The 20088-nt window shown below is 38.3% G+C and overlaps 1 protein-coding gene across 5 annotated transcripts in view; it reads right to left on the reverse strand.

The window, feature by feature from the left end:
* The window catches only part of PLD1 (phospholipase D1), a 179968-nt gene that overhangs the window by 63073 nt on the left and 96807 nt on the right, over window positions 1-20088 (reverse strand). For 3 of the 5 annotated variants that reach the window (XM_054580558.1, XM_054580536.1, XM_054580543.1), the window contains exons 12-16: window positions 16262-16343; window positions 9322-9432; window positions 7298-7498; window positions 6075-6285; window positions 5375-5488 (exon numbers count right to left, since the gene is read on the reverse strand). In XM_054580558.1, the coding sequence (XP_054436533.1) occupies window positions 5375-5488; window positions 6075-6285; window positions 7298-7498; window positions 9322-9432; window positions 16262-16343 (719 nt within the window). The remainder of the gene's footprint in view (window positions 1-5374; window positions 5489-6074; window positions 6286-7297; window positions 7499-9321; window positions 9433-16261; window positions 16344-20088) is intronic. The other 2 variants (XM_054580564.1, XM_054580551.1) reach the window with 1 other exon arrangement.

Consider the following 20088-nt stretch of genomic DNA (forward strand, 5'->3'; position numbering starts at 1 on the left):
TACTCCAACCCACCCTCTTGATCTTTCCTACCTCCTCCTCCCAAACAAGGTTTTCCACTTTTGTCCTCATTGTACCCCTCTAGCCCTCTGCTTCTTTTTGGGGCTCCAGATCTACAGCTACTTCCAGCACCTCACTTGACTGCATTTACCCAACTGTGTCACCAGAACTTTAAAATCGCATGTAACACTAGACCTGTTATCATCCCCACGAAAACAAGTCCTCCCTTGAGATTTCTGTTTTCTGCTCATAATGATGTTCAAACCTCAGAATCACTTTTGGCTCCTCTCTCTTCTTTACTATCTTCTCCACCCACCTCTCTGTCACCACTCCCCAAATCCTATTAAAATTCTGCTGATTCTTCCTTTGGAAAAAGTTTGTCCCATCCGCTTCATTCTCGGGCCCACGGGGACAAGCCAGTCAGGCTCCTGTCACCTCTAGCATGACTTGGTAAAACACCACCCTTACCTCCCCCACCTCCCACTGCCCACACCCTCCAAAGCCTACCCCCGACCCCCCAGAGGTTCTCCAACACTTCCTGGATGAGGTCCGACGTCTCAGCCTAACTTTCAGGGCCCTCCATATATTGGCACAGGTATATCCTACCAGCCCAATCTACCCAAATTTATTAACACTTCACTTAACCACAATTCTAAAACCCAAAACCTCTGAAAATCCAAACGTCCTTTCACAGCTCATTTGCTAGCAAAACCTGACCTGAACTGACAAGAACTTATTATCTTTATATCCCACTTGGTGTTACACAAACATAAATGATTTGCTTACAAGGTATTTCCTGGACCTTGCAAGGACTATAACATAAGCTAGAGTACATGTTATATTACCTTTCTAAAGTCCAGAATCTTCTAATTTCTGAGGTACATCTGACTCTCATGATTTTGCATGAAATGGCGGGTCTCAATGTATTTACCACCTTCCATACCTACGTCAGAAATAAATACTTTTGGCATTTCCCATATCTGTCTTAAGAAATAACATCTACCTGAAATGCCTGTTTTTCTCCCTTCATAGTCTCTACCTACTGAACGTCTACCAATATTCAAGGCCAGTTCCAAAACAGGTCCTCAATGAGTTAACTTTTTAAAAAATCTTTTGCCTTTTACTTTTTGGCTTTTGGAATTGTGGCTCAGGGTTTGTGGAGAAGGCTTCTGACAACTCTTGTCAGTAAGGGTATCTCCCCCCTGATGAATTACTAAGGCACCAGGTTAGCGAAATATTTAAAACTGAGGCTTGCCTACTACATAATAAGCTCTTTGGCAGCAGAAAATAGGCCTCATACATATTACTGCAACCCTGAGAACAGAGTCTAGCAACCACCATCTGTTCATTATCCCTTATGATTAGGTATCTGAGTTTGAAATGTGGACACAAATGCAGGCCACACTAAACCTGACAAGCTCAGGGGAGGGCTGCAGAGTGGGCCTTATAAACTCAGAGACCGAAACTAACCACCCAGGATGGTCTGAAATTAAAACTTCCTAACTGAAAGCGAGTTGTGCCTAGCAGTCATGTCCTAGGCCTGCATCTTCCTCGACAGGGCTCCGTCTTTACCTTAACTGGGTCTGTCTGTGGTCTTTTGCACCTACCATGCGTACCTTTGGACTGTCAGAGGAGCCCGCTTTTTCCCAGGCCCCTCAGGACACAATGTCCCACCAGAGCGGGAAACCACACTCTGCCTCTGTGTGCTATAAATGTGAGTTGTTAGCCCTCCCATGCCTGCCAATGTAGAAGAAGGATCTGTCACTTCATTTTACTCTTTATCCAGTCTCCGAGATTTCCCCACTTGGCTTTCTTTCACCTCCCTAATCTGTCATGGACAACTTTTATGTAACCCTCCTTCTGCCTCCTCCTTTGATTGCAATGTATAAAATAAACTGCAAAACTGCCCTTCTCTGGGACATTTCCTCAATACGTTGAGATTTTGCTTCCTGGAAGCTGTTGTCAGTTTGGCTCAGATAAACACATAAAAATTTTCTAAAGGCTTGGGTGTTTCTAATGTTGACAGAAACACCTGTCTCAGCTGCAAAAATGATTTTCCCTCTCAGCCATCTATTTAATCTTGCTTAAAAGAAAAAGATCAGCAACAGTCACTGAATATAAGAGGAGTGAAATTCAACCCTTTTTAGATAACAACGTATCAATTGGAGCAATGTCAATTTGAAATTCTCCCTCTTGCAATATAATTTTGAAGGAAAAAAATGTTGAAAACGGCTGAGTGATTTTGAATTAAAATATACACACAAATCTACCATAGTTACCACTCTCTTGTAACATCAACCAATTCTACTGAAGTTTTTCTACTTAAAAACTCAGAGTCATCTTGCATGTACTCTCCATGCACCACCCGGACGGTTCACTGGGAGCCCAGTTCCTCAGGGCCTTGTGCATTCAAGGGAAACTGACAACACAGGAAGCGACATCAGTTCAAAGCCTCAGGAACCTAAGTGATCATCTCAGCAAAATTCAGTTTCTACTTTCTAATGAAAAGTTGCTGTATGCTTACTTTGGGTTTCAAGTCCTATAAAACAACATAGGTTTAAGTCATTACATGACTTAAGTGTAGAGCTATGCTCTTTAAACTTCCTTTATTATCAATAGTAAAACTTTCTTCCTTTTTCCGTGTGAATTCACTCGGCACTCCAATACACAGAACAATACAAGCAGTATTGTTCTGGCTGAGTAAAGCACCAATAGAGTATCAGTATCTTCCTCAGAATCCTTGAGAGACACCAGGGTCCGAGGAACAGGTTTTACAAAGAACTGTTCCCGAAGGACTCAACTATCTCTCGGCTTCCCTTTTTAAATAAATCAGTTTTTAATATTAAAAAGTTATATTTGTAATTTTGTGTAACTAACAGAAAGAGTCCTGTCCATCTCCCAATCCCACAGGCAGTGCATTAGCAAGAGCTGTAAACGCCGCCTCAGGATGTATTCATCACTGCCTGCCCGGTCACTACTTGCCACCCAGGCCTGCTCTGAAGCACGAGTCTGTAAAAACATGTCAGACCTTGTTCGTACTTGTTCAAGACCTTCCGATGACTTTCTATCTCACTCATAGTAGAAGCCAAAATCCTTACAAGGCCTGCGAGACGTCGCACGCTGCTGCCAGCCCTCTCTGACTGGCCCATCACACTCCCCCAGCCCACTCCTGGGCACACTGACCCCATCCCGCCTCGCAGCCCTCACATTCGCTATTCCTCCCAGCTGGGACCCCTCCCCGAGAACTTCTCTCACCTTCATCTTTCTCTTCCTTTTGATCTCTGTTGAAAACTCACAGAAGCATTTTCTGAGTAGACATAAGATACTAACTCCTCTTCTCTGCCCGTCCTGCCTTCCCTGTTCTATTGTTCTCCATGATAATTCTCACCACCTGATGTATTGTGTTTACTGAGCTATTTACATATACAATTCCCATCCTTACCATCCAACTAGCTAACTGAACTTCATCTGTTTTGTTCATGCGATCTTTAGTACCCAGAACAATGAGTGGCATGTTACAGGGGCTAAGTCCTTATTTAATGAAACAAATGAATCATATACATTTATTTTTATATCCCCACTGACAGTTTTTAATGAGAACACCATTCCCTCAAGGGGATGAAACACTCAGAACGTCTTTCACCCTTCCCCCACTCTTGGATATTTAGGGTATTTACTCTCCTAATAAAGCAATGCTGCACTGGACGTGCATCCAGTTTATCAGGCAGGAGGTTTCCCTGAGCACCTGAAAACCACGCATATGGCTGTCCTCAGGCAGTAGCAGCGGGCTCAGCCTGACATTGGCCGGAGTTACTTAGTGTATTCAGTGCCTGGCTTGCGTCTGCTTTTCCACTCGCCCCGTCCTGCTGCCAGCAACACAGCCGCTCAGGTGTGACTCAGACCCCTCGACTTTATGGTCGACAGCCGCAGTCCTCCATCTCATTTTTAACTTCAGTCCGAAAGGAGCAAAGCCACACATGGAATTGCAAAGCACTTCCTGGACCTGCCTCCAACTCTTGACCTTTAATATCTGTCCCTGCATGCATCCCTGACCTGGCTCTTTGGACTTCCCAGGGGTCCCCCAACCCCTGTCTCAGGGAGTTGAAGCTCCGTCAAGCACAAGAATTACTGAGAGTCATCCCTGAGCTGACATACGCATCAAACTCGCTTCATGCTCAATAAATCAAATGTCTCCTCATATACAGTTTTCTCCATTTTAAATGTCTATCAATGTTATGATTTACAACATCAAGTTTATTTAACAATTACATTGGAGCTTTCGTTCATTAAATATAATCAGTTTCAAAAATGCACGGTGCTCAGACTACTGGTTTCTGCCACCACCAGTGACTCCAATCCAGCCCTGTTGGCTGGGCTCTGGCTCAGTCGTCTCCCGAACAGCACAGTAGAACAAAAGGGCGTGGTGCGACCTGCAGTTCTGCTGGATCACAAATCCGAACTGGGGGCTCGGGGAGGCTGATGAACAGGAGCTTCACTGCGCAAGTCACTTACCACCTCTGAACTGAGTCACCTCATCAGCAAAAGGGAGATAACATGATTACTACCAAACACAAGTGCTCCGTGCAGTGACCTGTAGAGTCTGCACGCCGTGAACACTAGCTTGCGATTTTACGATGGTCCTTATTTATTATTATGACTACTTGTCCCTGTATCTGATTCATTGCCAAATCCTCTTCATTCCCACCACCATAAATTAGCCTGATTAACTTGAAATTCTTCAAGTATGTCATTCTTCTCACAAAAGGTTATCAAGTTACAATTTCTAAAAATTTATCTTTAGAGCATGACACCTCCATTCAATGATTTTCAAGATTTGTAACTGAATAGAGGTCCAACTCCTTCCTTTATGTTAGTGAGTCCAAATGTGACGGCTGTGTATCTTCCTGGTCTTATATCACAGGCTGCATCTCAACTGAATGAAGTATTTTCTAACATTTAGAAGCACTTGGTGCTTTCCCATTCCTGCACCTTTGCTCAACTCATTTCTTTCACCTGCAATGTCTTCCTATCCTCACTTAAGCAATCACATTACTTCCAAACCTAAATCCAGTATCGCCTCCTCAAGAACAACTTTATGGGCCATCACAGAGAAGTTCTCCCACCTTCCACAGCACTCCTAAAACACCCCTGAACCGCAGGTACATGCGCTGTACCCTTATTAGGTTATGTTTTATTTTAGTGCTGGAATGTGGGTTCTTGGGGAGTAGGAGTCTTGTGTCCTTCCCCACACTTTGCTGTCAATATATGTGGCATGAAAACTGTGGGAACAGAAAGACAATCCAGAAACACACTCACTCTGCTCATGCAGCACAAGCTGAAGCCTAAGCAGGTTCCACTGCTTCACGCATCACTTACCCGCACCAGGTCTAGTGAGCCCCTGCTCAGAACCACTGGAAGAGCGAAAGAGTTTCAAGTGGGGCTTTAAACCATGGATTAAATTCTGACGACTTCTACAGTGATTACAATAACCTGGAGAAAGTTGAGAGTTCTTTTTTTTAAAAAAGAAATATGTATATATCGCGTTTCCTAAACCAGAAAGCAGGTTTGTTCATTGTTAAAATGAGGCAAGGTTATAAAATCAGTCACAAGTTCTGTGCAACAGAAAATCGCAGGGCTTTAAGACAGACTTAAAAAGAACAGTATACTAATAAGACACAGAAGATCTGAAATTTGAGGATAAATGCTTGATGAATTTCAGGATGGGAAGAGAAATAAAATTTCTTCTCTAAAAAATTTATAAAGTACACCTAATACTTTCCTTTTTCCTTTATAACTTGGCATTATTTTTATAAACGCTTAGTCATTCTGTTACCATCAGAGGCGTGGATTGTGGTTGTTACGACAACCTATGTGAATAAAACAATGTATTTGTTCTAAAATGAGGCCAGCAAAGTCAAGAGCTGTCATGATGTTAAGTAAAATGATCTAGTGACCTTTCAGGATTGATCAATTTACTCCATTATAGAAAGACAGGTTCTAAAAACAGGTCTATAGTGTCTGGCAATGGAGGAACAGAGAGTGGTCAAGATAAGTACCAGCAAAGACGATGACTTACTGGAGGTGCTCTCGATGCTGCTGAGGCTATCCGCATTGTGCAGGTGGTGCCTGTGGAGCTGCCTGTAGAGGCTAAATTTGGAGAACTTTTTGGGTTTTCCCATGCCTTTCAGTTTTGAATCCAGATCATCAACACTCTTCCGAGTGGGCAGATTTTTAGAATTATTTTTATCTTTGAGGCTTAAGGATTCCATAGACCCTGTTGTTTCAGCCTGAGAAAATTATTAAGGAAAAAAAAAAAAAGACACCGCATCAGATACACTGCATTGTGGCCCTTTAATTCCATTCAGGTGAGGTGTAAAGTTGGCACATGGTTGAAGCTTCTATCAGACACACAATAATGTGTGAGGTCAGCCACAGGGCAGGGGCGATTCTTGTTAACTGTTTAAATACTGGCAAAGGCCTACCAGGTGTCCCACTGCAGTTCCTCTTTCAAGCGAAATTCTTGAAATTTCATTCCACGTAATCTTTTTATCTCAAATACAATGACATAAATTACATTCACTGTTGAGTTAATGCCCTTCTTCTTCTGCTACACATTAAGTAAACAAAGCTTTTTCTGTCAATTATTCTCCCTATTACCAATCACTAAATTTCTATTCCCACCCCCCCATCACCAACATAATCCAGCAATAAAATAGGATGAAGCCCATCAAAATTTTAAATAAGTGTATTGATATTTTGGCAACCACTTGAATTGAAGTCATAAGTATATGGATATAGGCATATATATATATATTTTGGCAGCTCTTGGCTTGAAGGTAATTTGAGAAGTTATTAACCTTCTGCTTTCAAATAGAATTACCTATCCTATTTTTATATCTTTAAGTAGGAAGATTTCAAAAACCCTGCCAGTCACCTGTAATAAAGCAGCATATTTAACTTTAAGTTCAACTGCTGCACATTTTTGTTTATAAACTTTTTTCTCACTAGCAAATAAATTGTTAATTTAAATGGGGAAAAAATGGAGCTGACTACGAGGTAGCAAATGCTCCAGTGAGTTTGTTTTCTTTTCTTACAAGAGAAGAAACTGAGACTAGGATGCAAAGTCACAGACTTGCTAGGTGGTACTTGAAGCCAGGTCTGTCCATGTTTGACTCAATGTTCTTCACTCCTCCGGGAATACGCCACCTCTCATCCAATCAGTCAGTCAGTCACACCATAATATATATTCACACAAACTGTGTCCCTTTTATGCAGTTCTGTGCAGGTGAAATTACTTACTGTGAGGGAAGCCAGGCACGGTCCCGTGGTGACACGCTTCACGCTGCCCACATCCGTGAGTCTGTGCTCATTGTCATCCCACCTGCCATAGGCCAGGTCGATCCCACCCACAAAGGCCACCGACTGGTCAATGATGACAAGTTTCTCATGATGAGCCCACAGATACACGCTGGACGACACATGATCTGGGTGCCTCATCACCTTGACAGGAAAAAAAATGCACATGTAAGATGCTTTTTAAACTGTCCTTCATGTTCTAATGAAATAGGTCTGTTTTCTCCCCTGAATAGGATTTTCTATAATTCAAATACCAAAATGGACTCTGTATACAACACAGAAAATTCCCAAACTTCTCATTTTACTCTCAGTATTTAACAGAGGAAGACTCCTAATTACTTTTACAGGCTCCCCACCCCCATCCACACTACATTTTGGGCAGCTGCCATTTAGTTTGAAGTTTGCTCACATATTTCAATAAAAGTCAGCTCAGTGGAATAACTGATTCCCTTTCCCCTCTGAAAAGGATTATAGCTGGTACTATTAAAAAACTCTAAAATTCTAACTAACATTCATTTCTGGCAAAATTTTTAATAACTATATTGACCTTTTGGCAGCCATTGAGTTGAAATAGTAAGCATATGATATAGATATTTTGGCAGCTCTTGATTTGAAAGATACTTTGAGGCTGACCTATCCTATCTTTGTATGTCTTTAAGTAGAAACTTTTCCAAAATTGTGTAGGGTACTTTTTAAAAATAACACTTTTAATTGTGATAAAAATATGTATAACATAAAATTCGCCATATTAGCTATTTTGAAGTATACAGTTCAGTGGCATTAAGGTCGTTCATATTGTGCAATCACCACCACCATCCAGCTCCACAGCTTTTCAAAACTGAGCCTTCAGACCCATTAAGCATTAACTCCCCACTCCCTGTCCCCTAAACCGGACACCTACCCTTCTACTTTCTGTCTCTATGAATTTGACTACTGTGGGCATCTCATATAAATGGGATCATACAAAAGTTTTCTTTTTGTTACTGGCTTATTTCACTTCGAACAATGTCTTCAAGGTTTGTCCATGTTTTAGCATATGCTAGAATTTCCTTCTTTTGTAAGGTTGAATAATATTCCATTCTCTATGCATATCAACCCATTATTGGGAGGGTGAGGTTAAACTGTCCAACTATTACTGTAGAAATTGTCTATTTCATTCTTTGATTCTGTCAATGTTTGCTGTATATATTTTAATGGTCACTATTAGTACAGAAATGCTTATAATTGTTATATCTTCTTTCTGCATTGAACCTTTCATTAATACATAATGTCTTTCCTTGTCTGTTATAAACTTTTTTTGATTAAAAGTCTGTTTTGTCTGATATTAGTATTGCTATTCCTGCTCTCTGTTGGTTACTATTTACATGGAATTTTTTTTTAACCAACTGAAATATATAGTTTTAATATACTCTAAGCCTGCTGGAGACTTATTGATTCATTGTCTACATAGATCTTAATGACTGGCCAATATTTATTCATAGGCTTTGGGTTCTTGTTAAAATATCTAGTAGCTTTTTTCATATTGCTTATTGTGCTTATTTACTTGACTAGTATTTTATACACGGTGTTACTAAGAAATGCATGGTAAGCCCTAACAGAGCTCTCCTTGTCGCTCTCAGTAGTTGGGGGGTTGCCACGGGGGATCCCATCTAAGAGGCTCCAGGCTCATCTGAATACAGAGAACGGAAACACGCCAGGTCTCCGATATGAAAACACTCTCAGAATTGTGATTTTGATTTAATTGTCAGGATAAGAAAAGTGGAAATATCAACTCTGATGACTCCATCAATATTAGAAGTATAGAAAAAGTATAGTATTTTCTTCTATTTCTGAGAAGGACACGATGCTGTTGATTCAAAACATACATTAGGTAATTCTACACATTACCTCTGCTCACAGCAAAATATACCTGAAAAACTACAGAATAATAAATACAAAACATTGTTCAACAAGATGAACCTGAATACCTTTATGTTGGGGTGTAGACGCATTAAAGTCCTCTTGCTGTATTCACTGTTGATTCCAAGTGCAAGTTCTACCTCCTTGTAGAGCATTATGAAAATCCTCACCCCCTCTTGCTGTCACAAGAGAAAACACAGGGAGGAATGCAGGTAGGTTATGGTTTTCTTTTTCGTCTTCCTTTCTGTGCTTTGTACTTTCTAAAATTTCTTCGATAAACAAGTATAATAAAAGATTTACTGAACAGCCCAATACAAGGAGGTGCAACATAAATGTGTGTATATTAAGACACAAATATCAAAAATAAAATTTATCTCCCTTCCATTCCTACAACTTGATGTGCCAAGACAGAGTGTCAATATTTGACTAATTAGAGCCAGAAGGTTGAAACTGTAACCATAACTACTAAAAGTGTCTGATAGTCTTACACCTGTGAACATTTCCAAACACTTGTCACTGAGAAAACTTTGATCTGATTCATGTTACAACTTTAAGGTTTTTTGTTTGTATTTATTATACTTCAATTATTGAAGTAATTTAAAAAAACTCTGATATAGTTAGTTAAACTAAATATCCCTTAATGTTCTTGGGATATGTTTTATAGAATTTTTCTTTTTTTTTAAGTATTTAAATGGAAAAAGCATTTCTAAATCTTCAGAAGATAAATGTGTTGGTTCATACTCTTAATCCATAATCAAATCACTAATATCTATTTCATTAGTGAAATGACTTTAGAAGTCATCCTCTCTAATATTCAAAATTTTTCCAGTTTTAGCAGCCTCACACAAACTAATACTGACCCATCCTGAGCATTGTCCAAATACACCACGTTTGCAGGTTTGATCCCTGGTCAGGGCACATATAAGAATCAACCAATGAATGCATAAATGAGTGCAACAACAAAAATCAATATTCTCTCTCTCTCTCTCTCTTTCTCAATTCAATTTAAAACAAAACAAAACAAAAGCAAAACAAAACAAAACAAAACAAAACACTGATCCACCCTTAGATCTTAGACCTAAAAGAAAATAAACAGGACCACTGTGAGGGTCAAATCAAAAGTGTCTGGTAAACTTTATAATGCTATATAAATTACATTTATTATTAATACTAACCATCAAAAAGACAATGTTCAACATCTGGGAATAAAAGAAGTACTAGTATTTTCTTATCTAGTTCTGGGTGGTGCCCGTGCTAAACTGCCCCATCCCGGAATGTCCTCCTTCCCCTTCTCCATGTTCACTCAGAGGGTTCCCCGCCTCAACATACTCTTGTCTTATTTACCCCCACTTGTATTTCTTGTCAGGTTTGCATCCTCAGTAGTGCTGTGCAGTTCGCAGCATTTAAATTTGCATCCTCTACACCCAGCAGCCTGACAGCATTCTGAAACATGTTGTGTGCGTATCACCTGACGTATCTGCCTACACCTAGACATTTAATATCCCAGAGGTTAAAGGGAAGGAATTTTCCAAAATACTTTCTAAAGTATTGGAGATGTAGTCATATCTAATAAATTATAGCAACAAAGAATAATTTAAAATTTATATGAATAATCCATGACAATTAGACATTTTTCATAAAGGAAATTTGAGTGACAAATCTTTACTGGGTTTAAAACATCTAATTTCACACCTAGAAAATGGGAAATAACATAGGAGTTAATATTTTAGGTTGCAGGATATAAAAATTTGGAGTACACCAAACACAGACACAATTTCCCAACATTGCTCTGCCAGTACTAAGAAGCGTTATTTTGGCCCCTAAAGCCTTATAACAACACATCACTTCAAAACACTAACACTCTGTATTTCTTAATACTAGTAATATCTAAGAAGTATATACATTTTTGAAGGCATACACTGAAATTACGTTCTAGGCTGCGTTATGAAAATGTGAGTACCAGGAGAAGACTCACTCTTGCCTTGAAAAAAACTAGGATAAGAAATATATATATTATACACAGACACACACACACACACAGACACACACACAGACACATATACACGTCATTCTATTTCTCTGGTTAACAGCTGGCTTTTGGAACTTGCTCATTATTTATTATAATTATATAACTATTACTTGAGAAAGAGATAAGGAAGTGTGAGTGTAGACAAGAAGTGAATAAATTAATGTCTAATGTCTAGTGGCCAGTGAGTGCTCTTCGATGAACCACTGATTGAGGGTTCTACATGAAAACTAGAACATTATTTTATTTTTCTGCTCTATTTTTTTTCAGATTCACTTTGCTATTTGAATATTTTAGGATTCAGCACTGAATACCAGTTACCAACAAATAGCCTCTCATTGAAAGATATAAAGTTTAAAACCAAAAACTTCAATCCAAATTATAGTACATTACAGCTGATGTCTTTCATCACAGTTCACTTGTTTTAAAGGGATGAAATTCTACTTCTTAGGCTGATGAGGTTATTACTCATTCATAAGGGAAGTAGATGCAACTTAGAAACTGGTCTGAATCCTAAAATTTTCCATTTACCTGCATAACAAATGGACTTTTGAAATAATAGAGATGTTAACGCTAATGGATTACATCATTGCTATCTATAACACCTGACATTTTCTTCTCTACTATGTCTTTAATCACTGAACTAAATTAACTCTAAAGAAAATAGGGTAGAAACTCTGGGTCTTTTAGCTTAAATACAAATGACTAATAAGGAAGTAATTAAATATAAAAAGTTCATTTTTACACAGTCTGGTTTACAATTATTTACTCACATCCATATCCACATCAGTAGTATCACTTATCTCTAAGGTTAATTAGTGACAAGACTTCTGTGATAACAAAGCAATAAACTTCTTTTGGTCAAGGTACTATAATACTGTCATAAACTCTAAATTTTAAAGGGCAAAGGAAAAAAATGTTCCTTAGAAATAAAGGCATTTCCTGGGTCATAATAGTGAAGACTTACATAACTGTGGGAGATATTTATGCAAAATAAAAGCAAATTAGAAAAAACAGTAGGCCCTATATTAACTCTTTGACTGAAAAAAATATACTTTTGAAACTGCCAATGTTTTACCAATGCCTTTTAGTTACTCTAGGAGAAACTAGTTTTGCTTAGAGAGGGGGAAGAAAAATATTATTACGGGAGTAGGAAGATGAATGGTCTGGATTTGGGTATGCAATGCCACGTTTCATTTCTCTGCCGAAGTCAACTAAACTGAAGTTTCCACAGAATAAACTTCATCAAACCTGAGTTTCCAAAGATAAAGGCTCTGTCCTCATTTATAATTTTCTTTTAAACAAGTAGAACAGACACAATACTATAAACAGTATGAATTTTTAAGAAATTTACATATACGTCAGACACGTGAAGTCAAAATAAATATAAAAATTTTCATAGTTGAAATCAAGAGCCTTTGTTTCTGAGCCAGGTTTTTTTCTGATTGTTCAAAGTACTGTGGTCAAAATATTTTCTAGGTAGAGCCGGGTCTGTCCACTGCTCGAAGAGAGCTTAGCTTACACATCCACAGGATAACCACTAATTTTACCTCTGGTCAAGAAGTTCCCCAGGGGGTGCAATATTTCAGGAAAATGAAAAGTAGAGAATGAAAGAAAACCATATCCTCACCATTTAAATGCAGGCAGTGCCGGGATGTAAGAGCACAAATGCTTGCAAACTTTTTTTTCAAGATGAGTTGTCTAAAGCACAGTCCTGAGGGTTGAACACCTCTCCCCCTCTTCCCTGCCATGGCCTTCTAGGCCACCGTATTGCTAAGATTCCCTTTCATTTTTATGAACAGAGATGTGATTATTCATCTTTTGACAAACCTGGACACCCTTGTCTCCCACTGCTCGTGAATGCAACTCTAGAATGTACCCTGTGGTCCAGGGCAGTAAGAAATTAACCTGATGACAAAGCCCCCTGAGAGCCTAAACCTTTTTCTGTGCATCCCTACGTTGCTACACTTGAGATTCTCTTGGTCCCTTGCTCAGGGCTTGCAATTCTAGAATGTGTCCTGTGGTCTAGGACAGTAAAAAAAGCAACCTGATGACAAAAGCCCTCCAACGACCTAAACCTTCTCCTGTAAGTCTCCAGGTTGCTACACTTGAAGATTCCTTTTGGCGCAAGTCTCATCAGGAGTATCATGTATTTCTAAGGTTGAAGTATTTTCTCACCTCTCAGTGCAGTAAATGCAGAACCGTGGGAAGCCCTGGGATGCTGATTTGAACTGTGAACACTCTGCCTCTCAAGGTTGGCTTATACTATTTTAAATAAAAACACTGCATATCAGAAGACCAAAGAGACAGGGAAAGATCAACTTGGTTATTACAGAGAAACAAAATGTTGGGTTTTTTTTTCCTCCTTAAGAAACAGCCATTATAAGAGATGGTTGCTAGCTATGAGGCAGAAACACTAAATTCCTTCCCCAAAATCTGCATGATCAGATAGAAGAATAAAAAATCATTTATTTTAATCAACTTTGTGGACCTCTGGGACCCACTAATGCAAGAATAAATGTTATTATCAACCCACTACTTTGAGAAGTTAGTGGCTTTCAGAAACAAAACTATTTACTTGAAACAGTGTTCATGAGCATATGAAATGTCAATTTGGAATGACTGGAATGTTAAAAATTTGTGACCAAAATAATATGGTGTAGCTGAATTAAGGAAGAGCAATTCTGCTAAATGTACCACTGAAGAATTAATATTAAATAGTATTACTATTTCCTTCGGAAATTTTAAAAGTCATTAGCCACAATTTAAAAATTACAAGTTTCAGGAAGGTGATAAAATGAAGCTCCGTGATCAGCAATAATAAATACTTGGCCATGGTGTTCTCTGGGAACTTCATCAGGGTTCATTGGCATAAAAGCAAAGAGAAGCCATGCTTGGGACAGAAAAAGCACCTGGACAGGTATGTGGAGGGGAATAAACAAAAACGTGCCGGCTAACATGAGGTGGAGGACCAGGTTTGTAGTGCCTTACTCCTGAGCCCTGTTCTAGCATTGAGTAGCTTTCTGCAGTTTCCTTAGATGTTCTGTGTGCATCTCACACTCAGGTGATCTGAACTTTAGCTCTGAATCTGAGTTCTTCCCACTTCCTCCTCCTACTAGATTCACCTTCTCACACATCATTTTGATCAGATCGCCCTTCGTCCATCACACTGCCTGCCCCAGCAGATCCCCACTGTATTCCATAAAGTCTAAACCGCTGGCTTGGATCATCAACTCCCACATCCTAGCTGCGGCCTGGCCTTCCAGCTTTATCCATCATCCTGCCTATGCTAACACTCAGGTGTAATCCATCTTGTCATCTTACAAAGCGTTCTGAATTCCTGCTTCCAGGATGTTTCCTCACCACATTTCCTACACCTGAAAACTTTCTTTTTTAAATTTTGTGCCCATCATAAATGCTCTAAAACCTCATGTTGTGGGGGGTTCCGATGCTCTCCCTCCTGCATTTGAATCTTGGCTCTCTCTGTTCCCAATTGACTCTTGTGTAGATTTTTAAGCTCCTTCAGGTCAAGAATCATGTTTCTTATTTATGTCCATCCCCATATGATTAGCCAAGTGCCCTGCACATACTACACATTCAGCAAGCACATGTTGATTGAAACCTAAAATGGTAAAGTGTTAGATAAGTACTATAAGGAGATGATTTACTAGTATGATTGACTAATGGAGAAAGTTCTATATAAATATAGAAATAAATTTGATAATCCCAGGGCTGAGTCCAGAACATGAGTCCCTTAGCAAGCCTTCCATGGGCAGAGATGGAATCCTGTTCACACGCATGGGCTTCCTTAGTAATTAGCATAGTACCTGGCTCAGAAGAGACACTCAGTAACTGTATGCTGAATTATTTAATGAATATGCAAATAATGCCTTTCAAAACCAGAATTCCCAATTTTGTGAATAGACTTCAGTTGAGACAATGAATTCGACTAGCCATGAAAATGATACTGTGTGGCAAGACATGTGTCTGAAATACAGAAGATCAACTTCAGCCTTCAATATTAGCAGTAAGGTCTGATTATATTATGGATATCTGCAAAAATCCTCCAGTAAAAAAAATGGAGAAAAAAACATTGAAAGAAGAGGAAAAGGTGAGTGAGGAAAGAGGTAGGGGAATGTAAACGATGCGGGGGAAAAATGAGTGAAGGCTGTGAGAAATTAAAAAATGCTACCTCTGATTACTCAGGATCTACAAATTCTGCTGGAATGTTTAATGACAAAATTTTTTTTAAAAGATTAAGAGAGTTCCAATTAATAATAAAAAAGCTAGCACTTCCCAATTGGAAAGTGGTTAATAATAAATCCAAATCTATTCTAATTCAACTTAATTTAACTTGGGTGATGGCCAACTATGTTAAAAATTTCATTAGAAAGATGAATGTAAAGTAGCCTTTGGTGATCCTATGCTGATTCAGGTATTTACTTTTTATAACAAAAAGAGCACACTCAGTGCTCACCCAGAATCAACAGGGCCACCTGCACAGGAAACAATTTCACATTATTACCAGGATCTGTCCCCGAACTAAGCTAAAACAGCACCAATTCTTAATGTCCCTCCTCTCTGATATTCTTCAACGTCAGCTTGGCCTCATTTGACTGAAATCTCAGACGACTTTGTCTTTTTCTCAAATGCAGTGTTTCATTTCATTATTTATTATTCAATAATGAAATTTTATTACAAATGTTTGCCTATGAAATAAATTGCCCATAAATGATTAAAAAACAATATTAAACTCACTAATAAAATCTATGCTGTCAATTAGGCTAAAATATTATGCACTCAAGAGTAATGGGGGGGAAAGCAGAACCAAATACACTGGAAAAGAGTAAGTATTCTACTTTGTTGTCAAACTCTAAAGAAGAAAGTTATAAGTATATATGAAGGACTTTAAAAAAGAAAGGGCATTTCAGAGGCAATAAACATTTAAGAATCCCACCAGCATTTGTTTGGAAAATACATACTGCTTTTCTTTTGAGAATGCAGTCCAACCTCCAACGATTTCCTTCAACCACCGGGCGTTTCAGGAAGATTTCTGGACTCAACCTGAAATCACAAAATTTCAAGTAACTAAAACAAAATATAAAGTTCTGATTGTGTCATAGAAGCAAAGGCAATTTCAGCCCAAATGCCACCATCATCCCCCCACTGTGGTGGGTCATCCATACAAGTTCACGTACAAGTTCATTTGGGAACAAGAGCCTTTATCCATACAGAACGTCAATCTAGATTTTCCTACACATCTTCCTCACACATGCACACACATGCGAACACTGCTGGTTTCCCATCCAGCAGCCATTCTACCCGTTCTCCCTCCTTGCTCCCACTATATAGTGTAAATATTCTGTACACTTGCTTTCCCAGGCTCCTGGGCAGCTAGGGCACAATGTGACACAATCCTGGATAATAAGATATATGAGGCGGCACATGTGGGGTTAGTGGGAAAGTCTTTTCTCACTGATGATAGAGACACACACACTCACATGATGAGACACATTCAGAACAGGAAAGGAGGCCTTAAGATGGATGTTGCTTGGGGCTAGGATGCTCAGAGAGGGGCGGCCATATTGAAATTCTCAGGGTAAGACCTAATCTGTGAAATCACTCAACCATTCCACCAACCTTAGGATTGCCTAACTTTGGAGTTCTTATTAAGTAAGACAAATAAATCCTCATTGTTTAAGCCACTTCTAGATAAGCATTCTATTAATCCAAGCTAAAACTGTTCTAACTGATAAACATAAATGCTGACTTCTTAACCAAGGAGCAGTGTCCAGGAAACCCCGGTCTTTCTGAGCAGGGAAGAGAAGGCAGGCTCACTGACAAAATTTTTCCAACGTGAAACTAAAACCCTTGGCTCTTCTATTTAGTAATGCCACAGGCAGCTGAGCCTACAGTAGCGTAACTCTTTCCGTTGGGGTTGAGTTCTAAAGTCAGTGTCTGAGTTAAATCTATACGTGCACTACACAGCCTGCAGATATTAGTATTAAATGGATAATAAAAGGATATTATCAGTAATTCGATATGAATAAATATGATAATTTAGATAAAATGAACAATTTCCATCAAGGAAAAGAGTTATCAAAGTGGAAGCCAAAAGAAATTAAGCCTCTAACCTTATAACTACTAAAAAATTTAATTCATAATTTAAATCTTTACCACAAAAAAAACTACAGGCTCCAACAATTTTATAGAAACATTCTATAAAATATGTAAGAAAGAAAGAAAATCAGTCCTACCTAAATTCATTCAGGAAACAAACAAGGGAAACATTCACTAACTAATAAGATGAGGCCAGCATTACCCTACTACCAAAACAAACAAAGACAATTCAAGAAAAGAAAAAAGTGAAGAACAATATCCTTACGATCATAGAGTTAAAAATCTTTAACAAAACTCCACAACTTAGAAAAAGAATAATGGATCACAAGAAAGCGGAGTTACCCTAAGAAAGTAAGGTTTGGTTAAAAGGTGAAAATCAATGCAATTCATCACATTCACAGAAAAAAAAGATTATCTTAATAAATGCAGATATAGTCTTGACAAATTTAATACCCATTCACCATAAAAACTCTTCATAAATTATAAGTAGAAAAAAATTTTCTCCGAGTAATAACAGGTACCTATAAAAACTCTACCTAAAGAATATTAATGAAAGACTAAACGCTTTTGTCTTAAGGCTAAGAATAAGGAAAAGATGTCCATTTTTCTTCAATATTTTACTGATGTTCCTAGCCAATGCAATAAGGCAATAAAGTAAAATAAAACAGGCATACAGATGAGAAAGGAAAAAGTAAAACTGTCATTATTCACACATTATATGATCATCTATGGAGAAAATCTATCTATCTATCTATTTATAGGTATCTATAGATAGATGTAAATATACCTATTTATATTTATAGATAGATACTTTAAAAACTACTAGCATTAATAAGTAAATTAAGCAAGGTTGCAGTTTGTAAGCTCAATATTAAAAATTCAATTGTATTTCTATATGCCAGCAATGAACAATTGAAACATAAATTTTTAAAAATACTATTTGCAATCAATAACATCAGTGAGAAATTTAACAAAACGTGTGAAAGACATATACAAAGTATAAAACACTGCTGAGAAAAGTTAAATAAGAGCTAAATAAATAGAGAGCTATAGCTATACAGTAATCATGAAATGGAAGACACAGTATTGAGGAAAAACAGTATTTGATATTCCATTTAACCAGTGTGACTTTTACCTTTCTTTTTTTCTCTTCTGATTCTCCATCCTGGAGAGAGAACCTGGGAGAGGTAGAGAGAACTCCAGGAGAAGTCCTCTAGTTCAAGCTTGAGGAGAAAGAGTGGGATCTTCTAGCAGTGACAGGGGTGCCAGCAAGGGGCTCAGACTCCAAAAACTCTGAGGGAAACTTTCCTCCTCAACAGGAAAAGCCGTGTTTCCAAGGGGACAATGTAAATATCCATTGTCTGACTCTGGACACTAGTGTCATGGGAAGAAGTGTGAGCCAGAGCAAGGTAAACAAAGGCCCACCTTTCTAGCCAGTGGCCTAAAAAGGGAAGCCACAGGGAACACAAAAATAGTGGGGAGATTATGGAGAGAGAGGTGTTCAGAAAAGCAGCCCTATAAATTTGTTTATGACTTTTAGCTCATTTCCAAGTTGCCTGTGCATGAATTTGATCCTAAATACAGGGTAGGGTAAAAGTAGGCTTATAGCTGTGAGTCGGCAAAACACAGAGTTTATTCTTGTATTATTATTTATTAATTATTGTGTTCTTTTCCATTTGAACAACTGTAAACCTAATTTTGCTCCACCCTGTATTATGCTGGAGTTTGAGAGCTGAAGAAATAGACCACTGTCCAAACTGGCCACAAGGTGGAGCACCTGGGGGGACAAAACTGAACAACACCCCAAAGGCTTTGAAAACAAATCTGACATTAAAAACACAGATATTGGTCACCTGTATGTCCTCTTGGAGAAGTGCCTATTCAGGTATTTTGCTTATCTTTAAATTAGGTTGTTCATTTTTTTAGTGTTGAATTGTGTAAGTTCTTTATAAATTTTGGATATTAATGTTTTATCAGATGTATCATTGGCAAACATGTTCTCCCATTCAGTGCGTTGTCTTTCATTTTGTTGATGGTTTCTTTTGCTGCGCAAATACTTTTTAGTTTGATGTAGTCCCATTTGTTTATTTTTTCTTGTGTTTCCTTCAACTAAAGAGACATATCTGAAAAAAACATTGCTGCGAGGTAGAATGTGTGAGATTCTACTGCCTATGTGTTATTCTAGAATTTTTATGGTTTTGAGTCTTACATTTAAGTCATTAATCCATTTTGAGTTTATTCCTATGTATGGTGTAAGAAAGTGATATAGTTTCATTTTTTTGCATGTATCTGTCTAATTTTCCCAACACCATTTATTGAATAGACTGCCTCCTTTGTAGAATATTAATTGACCATAAAAGTGTGGATTTATTTCTGGGCTCTCTATTCTGTCCCATTGATCTATGTGTCTGTTTTTATGCCAGCACCATGCTGTTTTGATTACTACAGCCCTGCAGTATAGTTTGATATCAAGTAGTCATGATATCAACTAGCCATGCTCTTTGGATCTGTCCTAAGTTATAGCAATTCAGCAATTGAGCTGGAAGCCATATCTTGGTCTCCTACCTCACTGAACAACTTACTCCAGTGACTACTGGTTGATTAGTCAGCTCACAGGTGACTTGAAACAGCACCAAGCACAGGAGAAACATAAAATATGTGTTCTTCTGGTTGCTCCAGATAAACAAGT

The sequence above is a fragment of the Pteronotus mesoamericanus genome, unplaced genomic scaffold, assembly GCF_021234165.1.
Source record: "Pteronotus mesoamericanus isolate MK-2021 breed Mesoamerican mustached bat unplaced genomic scaffold, CSHL_Meso_final contig_116, whole genome shotgun sequence".
Lineage (NCBI taxonomy): Eukaryota > Metazoa > Chordata > Mammalia > Chiroptera > Mormoopidae > Pteronotus > Pteronotus mesoamericanus.